Source organism: Melanotaenia boesemani, chromosome 13 (assembly GCF_017639745.1).
Source record: "Melanotaenia boesemani isolate fMelBoe1 chromosome 13, fMelBoe1.pri, whole genome shotgun sequence".
Lineage (NCBI taxonomy): Eukaryota > Metazoa > Chordata > Actinopteri > Atheriniformes > Melanotaeniidae > Melanotaenia > Melanotaenia boesemani.
The window spans coordinates 20,212,093-20,221,293 of NC_055694.1; the positions used below are offsets into that span (position 1 = coordinate 20,212,093).

A 9,201-nucleotide genomic window follows, 5' to 3' on the forward strand; every position below is an offset into this window, starting at 1 on the left:
ATTTTTGAAAAAGTATTATTTCCTTATTTTCCGTTACAGTGCCTTCTAATGCAAATACACAGAGATGCAAATGAAAATGTATTCATCCTGCCAAGTATATTGATGCATTGAGTACTAATACATTTCTCCACTGTGTGCAAAGCACTATATCCTGTTAGTTGTTCACATAGTGAAAAGCAGATGGCCACTAAAGGTGGTATAGTTATCGTCATTGTCATAAATCGTTGAGTTAACCCGAAGACGCAAAAACACAACATCTCCAGTTTTTAATAACAGTGTAACACCATTAGCAGAAGACCCTGATTGGGAAGACTGATGCTCATATGCAATGACCAAAGCATAACTTGAATTGTATGAAATGTCTGCAGGTGCAAAGATGTAGAACTCAAAGTGGTAGGCTCCTCTCACTGGAGCAGTGAAAAACCCTGTGGGACATATTCCTTCTTTTTAAGGTTTATGCTTTTTCACAATGAAATTATGTGGAGACGTGCTAATCAGAAAAAAAACTTAATTTAAATGTGTTAATCTAAATACCTGTATTTGGGTTATAGGCATTTCCAATGTTTGTAGCAATATGTTTGAAGACCAGAGGTGTGTGAGTGTTAAATGGTCCAACAGTTCCCATACCAACGTCCAACAAAGAGGCTGAGAAAGCCACTTGTTTGACTGGGAGACAGAAACAGTTGTATTAACGTCACTGATGCTACAGTGATGATAGCTGGGTAAAAAAAAATCTAATTTCACCAACCTTTTTGTTCTGTCTTCAGAGCCTCCACCTGGTTTCCTGTGATGTTAGCTCTGGCTTTGATGGTGAGCAGTTCTCCAGCCTGTGCTGGAATTTAGTTAATCAAAAAGAGGCAATGTGATATAAACGTTGTATTTAAAGGAAACCTGGTTATGGAAAAAGTTTCATATCAATTTGTAAAATCATTTATGTCAGCAAACAAAATACTGAAATTATTTGTAACATATATGCAAATTTAAAGCCTTATGTTGGTACTGTAGAAGCAGCTATGTTGCATTTGCAAAAGACAAAAAAAGGAAATTGAAGCAACGTTCTGGCCAAACAATGTGACTCCTCTCTTAAAATCATAAGTCTTTTCCTTTCCTCAAAGCCTCTACTTGGTTTTCCATGTTATATAATTTGATTGTAATAATAACCAGTTCTTTCTAATTATTGGTCAGATTGTGAACTATATTATTTTCTCATTAAAAGTGTCCTGATTTAAATATTTTATGTTCCCCAGCTTACTGAAAGTTGGCTTTATCCACTTGAAAATGCAGATTAATCTTTTTAGGTAATTTAGTCAACTGTGTTTTGCCAGGTAGTGTTATAGTAAGTAAGTAAGTAAATGTTTATTTAAATAGTTAAATAAGTTAAAGCAAGTTTAAAAAGATGTGTTTTTAGCTCCATTTTTAAAAGAGATCATGGAGTCCACAGATCTCAGGCTGAGAGGAAGCCACTGCTGCTCCTTTCCTCACATAATGGGAACCTCAAACAATAAATCTAAACCTCTAAAGTCTGTGACCTGCAAATCCTTGAAATTAAATGATTATATTTGATATTTCTCATCTGTTCATAACTTTACAAGGCTTTCATCATGTAACGTACAGCCCCAACAAGTGGCATGAAAGAAATATGCCTCATAAAAGCAAGTTTATCATTTAAAGATCTATAGAGTACAGGATGTAGGGGTGGTAACATGAAACATTTACAACCTGCCCTTTTACCCCTGGGCTTTTGTAAGATATGAGGTGCAACAGTAATTGTCATGGATATCATTTTTCTGTTATCCTCCACCTCAACCTTCTTCCTGGTAAAGCATCGTTTTCCTTGTCAAGAGTTGCTGCTGTTGAAATCAGAACCTTGGGAACATGTATGTGTGAAAACATTTTCTCTGTCTCGATAGTAGTTGCAATAAAGTAGAGAAATGCAGAAACAAAACATACTGTAGGTAACATACTTTGTTTTTATCCTTTTTTTGTGGACCTGCTACATGTTTACCTATGGACCAGCAATTCTTTTTTTTTTTACAATCTGTTATTAGATTGTGATGAAAGTTGAAATCCTTTAATAAAACCGCTTTGTGCTTTCCAAAAACTCATCTGTGCCTTATTAATTTTGTTCTTGACACATTCTTTAAAGATTAAGCTCTTGGTGTGCGTATTTGTATAAGATGTTTAATCATGATATTTAACTGACATTGTACATTATAGATGACATACCTTGGTACTGCTGTTTCAGTTCGGTCTTCTCAAACTCCAGTTTTTTTTATTTTAAATGCTTGAGCTAAAAAGAGACAAAAATCAAATCACATAACTTTAAATTGAGTATTTAAAATGTTTCACTTTATTCTTATTTAATCATTCTTTTATAGAGAATGTTTTTTTAAATGCTTATAAGAAAACAATAACTGATTCGATTACATATCAGATAAGAACTTATTGCATACGCAGTAAATGGAGAAAAACTGTTTGATTTTTTTCTTTTTTTTTTGTGCTCATTGCCGTGTTAATTAGATAGCCTATATAAATATTTGTAAGGGTTCAATAGTGGACTTAACTTGGTACTGTTGCTTCAGCTCACTATTTTGCAACTCCAGTCCTTTCATTTTAGCTGCATGTCCTGAAAGACACATATATATTCACACACGCATACAAGTCATGCATTAATTTTGTTTTTTTCCTCCCTGATGAAACAATGAAATATGTTTTAACATATTTTCATCATTTTATTGTTCTTATTCATAAATCTTTGAATTAGAAAAGTTTTTTTATACCAAAAAGCAAAGTCTTCTTCAGGACAACTGCAGTCAACAAGCTAAATATAGGCTGATATGGTTGGTTGTCTGTTACTTCTAAAAAGTAATACCAAATGTAGTTACTTTTCTACGTAAAGAATCATACCTTCATTCTCTCTTTGTACGTGCTTCATCTCAACCTTCAGCGCAGCCAGTGAGGCGCTCATCTCTCTCAACACAGCATGGTTGTCATATGTACAGGTTTGTTGATGTTCTGAGGGATTTTCTGGTTCTTTTCCCTCTGACGTGCTTTGTCTTAAATGTCCAGTAATTTCATTGTCAGTTTCTGCATGAAGTTCAGCTGTGGAGAAATAGCTGATTATCAGAAACAGTGAAAAAAACATTGTCGTCTCTGTTTTCAGTGTCAGTCTCTGCAGTTCAGCTACATGGATTCGGTGTTAATCGAAGCCTTAAATAGTGTTTTGATTTTAACAGATTGACTAATAATTACCTAAGTCCTTGATTAGAAACATGCAGGTGATAAGACCTGTTACTTTGGACTTGTCGTACAAGTTCAAAGAGTTAAATTTTGCAGTTTCTATTCACTTCAGCTTTAAATGTGTCTTGATTATTCGTAGTTGACAAATCATTGACAGAATTCTTGTTAATCCACAAAGGTGCAGAAGAAAAGATTTATTACTTTGGACTTGTTAAAAAAAAAGTCATGTAAAGGAAAGTACAATTAAACTTGTAAGTGAGTGTTGAATGTAGTTTTACATTGTTGTTGTGGTTGGCTGACAAAACGTCCTCTTTTACCTGTACATGTCCTCTTTCTGAGAGGTATAAAATGCATCCAGCTCTTTTCACTCTGATCCAGGGTTAGAGATTTGAGTTGTTTTATATATTTTTTAATTGAAAGGTGTTAATGGAATAGTTATGGCTCATTACAAGCCGCAGATTGATAACATTGCTGGTTTGAATGTTAATTTTGCGGATCTATAATTGATGTTTGGTGTGAAGTGAAATTAAATGTGCGAGAGGAGTATGATGCAGTCTGACTGCAGGCCCCGTTTTGTGTACAACAGTTTGAAATGAGACGTCTGTTCTGAACCTTTGTGGAGATGGATTTATTTAATTATTTAGCAAGCATAAAGTTGCTTGCTTGCTTGGATTTACACTGAAGCAAGACAATGATTCTAAAGGCACCTCAAATCTTAGCAAGAATTACAGAAAAACACAAGATCACACAGGAGAGCTGAATGTGATGGACTTTGCTCTAAAGTCACATGACTTCAACACCCAATTAACATTTAAGGAGGCATTTGAAGATAAATACAGACAAACATTCCCAACATCAAAGAAAGCTCTTTGGAACATTATCAGATCAAACATGGTTTATAGGAATGAGCTCACACTCATGGAGTCTGTCCAAACGGAACTTTTTACTCAAATGCTTAATTGATGATGCCATAAAATGTCTTAAAGTTAAAACATCAAGGTGGTTGTGTGTGTGTGTATAAAACAATTAACAACCTGGTATAACATTAACAAATCACAGCAATGAAGAAAAGTAGGACTTCAGAAAACAATGTTGACTGTAATAAAGGAGTAAAGCAACACATTTATCTTTTGGCTTCCTCAGCAAATCACAGAACAAAGAACAATACAACAAAAACACTGAATAGGAGGTTGCAACATTGATCTTCATTCAAAAATAAATCTCATTAAAACCAAGTAAAACATTTCATTCATAAACTGACGAGATGAATGTGGGGGACTGTTCAACTTGTTCCACTCAGTTCTTTTCTATAGGTAACAAAGATGAGTACGGATGCATTTATATGGTCTTGATGAGTAGCTCATGTTTCCTTCTCTGGATCTACTTCCATTATCCCTCTTCTTTTTAGTGATTCTTCATTTTCAGGCCTGTCTGACCTTAGGTTATAGTAATAAAGGGGAATTTCTGCTTTATGATGACTTTTTTTATTGCTCAAATGCAGGTGAAAGAGTTTATTTTGATCAAATTTATTAGAAATTATATTTATTCAATTCTCATATAAAAATACCAAAGTTATAATCTGTGAATTTTGTGTATTCCTTCTTTTTTCCACTTAGACTTTCTGACTATGCACACATTAGTGAAGCAGTTGCTTTGAGATGAGTATTTGAGTTGAGAAGTTATTTCAACATATTACTGAAACAAATCATGAGTGAACATTTATTTTTATATTTTCAGCAACATAATTTATTAATATAAATACACTTGTATGAAACACTGATTTTTTTTTTTATCTGAGTTTTTCTTATTATCACTGAAGTAAAAGACTGTGCAACAGTAATTACAAAACAGGATTCACCCGAGTAAAGATTTGTGGTTTACAAAATATATTTTGACATTTGCTTTCATAAATTTTGCTTGACGGTTTAACATTAAATGAGCACATTAGTTTAATGGTCAATTATTATTTCCTAAAATACCACCCGAAACTGCAATCCTCTTTCCATATAAGACATATGTGTGATAACCCAGTATTTCCATTTTAGTCATTTCTTAATGTTGTAAGTTCCCAAACTTATTGAACCATAACCCTCAAGATAACATATATTGGACTTTACAGCCCCCCCCATGAAAACTGAGTGGTTCATTGTGTGATATATCAGATGGATCATCTTGTGGCAATCGTCCAAATGCAAGGCTAAAAAAAATGTCAGAAACTTCATAAATAAGGAGGATAAATCTTTTTTGGGTGGACTACGTTAACAGCTGCGACAGAGCAGTCATATGCCAAAAATCTCTGGCCATGATAATGCCTAATTTAGATGTTTAAAATACCACCCATAATAACTTTGTTCCTGGACACCCGATTATAAAAATACAATTTGTTATTATTATTATTTTTTTTTAAACCTGTCCTGTCCAGCATCATAGCAAGCAGAATGATAGTGTGGTTGCTGTGCCGAACAAATTTGCTTTGCCAAGGGGAGGCTTATGGGTATAACACTTCTCTTGATAATCTGATACATTTATTTATTTATTTATTTACTTTGAATCACGGAATCTATGTAATCTTGCTCGACCAGAGGGGACCAAAAAGAAGAAAGACAGCAAAAAGAATCAAAGAGAAAGAAGAAAGAGGAGACATAAAACACCACAAACAAAGGGCAATGACCCTTCAATCCACACTATCACCAGACAACAATCTGCTACATTTGTACATAAATGCATCAGAAAATTTCCTATGACTTTTACAGAAAAACAGAGCTGCCATTGGTTAAGAGTTCTTAAATAATAATCACATCAAAAAGACATGTCACAAATCAACACCAACCAGATACAAACTCACAGAAAAAAAAGAAAAAAATATCTCTTAGAGTATAAACCCACTTGACAACTCAATGACTGTGTCATCATGCAGATTATGAGGAAAAAGGAGTGATCAGTGATGAGGAGTAGTTAGTGAGAAATGTGGCCACGCCTCTACGGAGACTAGAGGTAGACCAAGGCAGCCCAGAGACCCGGGCCATCAGCAGCAACCCAAGCTACCCCACCCCGAAGATGGCCCAGCCCCACCCAGAGGGTGGCAGAGGAGAGCCCCAGCCAGAGCCCCCCATAGTCTTCGGCAACAGGCCCCAGTGGGCCAAGATCGTTAGCTGCCGGCCCCACCAGGGCGGCCTCAGCGAATGGTCCAGGGCCCCAGAAGCCCGGGAGGTCCCCCAGGGCAAGACAGGCCAGGAGCAGCCGTCCCCCACCAACAGGTCACGCAATGACTGCAGCCAATGAGCTGCTGAACAATATTAAATCTAAAACTGTCACACTTAATTAGGAGGATTAAGTGGTATTTGGTGGATCTGTGGAATGTCACCGCTGAGATAATGTGCTGTGTGCTGAGATAATGCAAAGTTCAGATTTTTAACATGGCATGAGCAATAAAGTTGTTGTTTATGCATTAATGCATATCACTGAATTAATTTTGACAGTCCTAATAAAAACTTCTTTTTTTTTTTTTTTTTTTTTAACATAATGATCTGGTGACCCCCTGAAATAATCTTTGGACCCCTAGTAGGCGAAAAGTTAGAGTAATGTTTGTAAAATATTACAAAGGATGTTCAGAAATCTTGGTTGCTGTGCCTGCCATGGGAATCCAAAAAGGGTTTTTAAAAAAAGACATTAAAACTATCAATAAACAAATAAACAAAATTCACATCAACAAATTTCTGCCATTTATATGAAATATCTTAGAAGTTGAAAAAAGACTATTTACTGCTCACATGGAAAACCAGATGTCCACTGAAGGTTGTATGGCAGTTTTCATTGTCATAAATCCTTGTGTTAGCCCACTGCCGCATAAACACAATGTCTCCAACATCTAACAGCAGTGTGACTCCATTCGCAGAGTTAAGATCGCCAGTAGCACGATGGTCATATGCGTTAAACACATGTTTTCCATTCTTGACCAACACACCACCTGAACCGTGTGAATCATGTCCATGTCCATACATGTAGAACTCAAAGTGATAGACTCCTCTCACTGGTGCGGTGAAAAAACCTGTGGGACATTTTAAATTCATTTTATGTACTCTGTCTTGGTCAATAAATGCAAATAATTATCAGCAATCTAATTGAAATTTGAGTACCTGTATTCTGGTTATAGGCATTTCCAACATTTGTAACAACATGTCTGAACACCAGATTAGTTTCTGTATTGAATGGTCCAACATATCCTGATGCAGAGTCGAGCAAAGATGTTGAGAAAGCCACTTGTTTAACTAAGAGGCAGAAACATTCTGTATTTAAATGACTGATACTATATTGATGTAATTGTTTCAATGGTGAGTTTATTAACAATTTTCCAAACCTTTTCCTTCAATCTTCAGAGCCTCCACCTGGTTTTCTGTGATGTTTGCTCTGGTTTTAATGGTAATCAGTTCTTCAGCCTGTGCTGGAATTATATGTGGAAAAAAAACCAAAAGAAAACAGTGTTTTCACTCTAACTAATCACTTACGTATTGCATTGTTATATCTCATTTTTCACTGCAGAAAACCTGAGTATTCTGTGACATATTAAAATAACTAAACTCTGTACCATTGAAATGTTTTGTAGAAAACCAAATAATGCAAGTCAAAAACATTCCTTAAAACATATTCTGTCTTTCATAATGTACTTGTCTCTGGTAGGTTACAACTAGGTATACTATTTGCAGTTGTTATATTGTGAGTAAATACCTTCACACTGTTGTTTCAGTTCGTCCAATTTAGTCTCTTGCAACTCCAGTTTTCCCAACTTGGCTGCTTGCTCTATGATTAGAAAAGAAAAAGAAAAAGGAGCGGGTGGGGGAGTCATTTTTAACAGCGCCCCTGGTGGACATTTCAGCAGTGTTGTGCATGTATGCATTAAAATAAATAAGTGAACACATTTATAAATAAAGAACTTGAACACGAACTCATTCAGGTTATGTGAGGTTCTGTAACAGTCACTGCCTACATTTTCACCGATGCTACACCAACAACGCACTACATTACCCATAATGCTTTGCAAACTTTAGCATTACAAACTTGCAACACTCCTTGGCAATGTCGGTGCAGTCCCGTAATGAAATGGCAAGTGGAGGTGAAAGGAGAGAAGTTGCAGAGGCAGCGTGCGAGTTACACGCTTCATGCATATATGATTACTTAACGGAATATTATGTACTCTACATACCAGGAAAAATCTAACATTTCTATGCAAGTTTAGTCTTCCTGCACTTCAAAGCAAGTTAGAATGTCAGCCTTGTCAACGTCAATTTTGAAGAGACGTGTTTTAGAGGATATCTGTAAGTCCTCATCATTAAAAACAATAAAATAAGCCATTAGTAAAGGACAAGACCCCCTGCCAACAGCCTCAAATGACACAGATCACCCCGCCTGCAACCTTCTGGGATATGACTTCCCTCAACAGGTTGGTTAGTTAAAGGTTTCACAAGTCATAAGTTAGAAAACTGAAATTAAATTAACTTTAACTAGTTCAAAACTGAAATGGTGAGCTATGAATATGAACTATTCATTTTAAACTGGATGAGCTGAACTTTGAACTAGTTCATGAGAAGCACAGCATTGATTAAAAGCAGCCTTTTCAAATTTCATTATGCCTCTAAATAAAGAACCATACCTTCATTCTCTCGCTGTAAGTACTTCACCTCCACCTTCAGTGCAGCCAGTGAGGCACTCATTTCTCTCAGCACTGCATGGATGTCACATGAACAGGTCTGTTGCTGTTCATTTGCTGGTTCTTTTCCCTGTGACCCAGTTTGCTTTAAATGTGCAAAACGTTCTTGGTCAGACTCGGCTTCCATCAGAGCTGTGGAGAGAGCACAGATAAGAAGCCACAATGGAAAACGCATTCTTTCTTTTCACAAAGTGTCAGTCTCTAAACTTTGTAGTTTACATTAATTTCAGCCTTATATATTGTCTTGGTTACTGCTG

At 35.9% G+C, this 9,201-nt stretch overlaps 1 protein-coding gene and 1 long non-coding RNA gene across 2 annotated transcripts; both read right to left on the reverse strand.

The window, feature by feature from the left end:
- Positions 1-611: 611 nt before the first annotated feature.
- Positions 612-2,349, reverse strand: LOC121651465. Its single transcript, XR_006012437.1, has 3 exons — positions 2,227-2,349; positions 777-832; positions 612-666 (listed from the first exon to the last, which is right to left on the reverse strand). It is a non-coding gene; the product is annotated as an uncharacterized LOC121651465 (long non-coding RNA).
- A 125-nt stretch (positions 2,350-2,474) lies between these two features.
- On the reverse strand, positions 2,475-9,201 carry LOC121651461. The gene is made up of 7 exons (XM_042003695.1): positions 8,888-9,201; positions 7,966-8,037; positions 7,598-7,681; positions 7,377-7,508; positions 7,011-7,288; positions 2,908-3,102; positions 2,475-2,626 (listed from the first exon to the last, which is right to left on the reverse strand). The coding sequence occupies exons 1-6, from the start codon at positions 9,117-9,119 to the stop codon at positions 3,058-3,060; spliced, it is 843 nt and encodes a 280-aa protein (XP_041859629.1). The 5' UTR covers positions 9,120-9,201; the 3' UTR covers positions 2,475-2,626; positions 2,908-3,057.

Bases quoted from the DNA above. Each gene is read 5' to 3' on its own strand.
- LOC121651461 (XM_042003695.1), bottom strand. From the start codon at position 9,119: ATGCGTTTTCCATTGTGGCTTCTTATCTGTGCTCTCTCCACAGCTCTG. The intron at 8,038-8,887 runs GTATGGTTCTTT...TTCTAATCATAG, and splicing joins CTTACAGCGAGAGAATGAAG to AGCAAGCAGCCAAGTTGGGA. The intron at 3,103-7,010 runs GTGAGCAGTAAA...ATTTCTCCACAG, and splicing joins GTGGACATCTGGTTTTCCAT to CTGAACTTCATGCAGAAACT.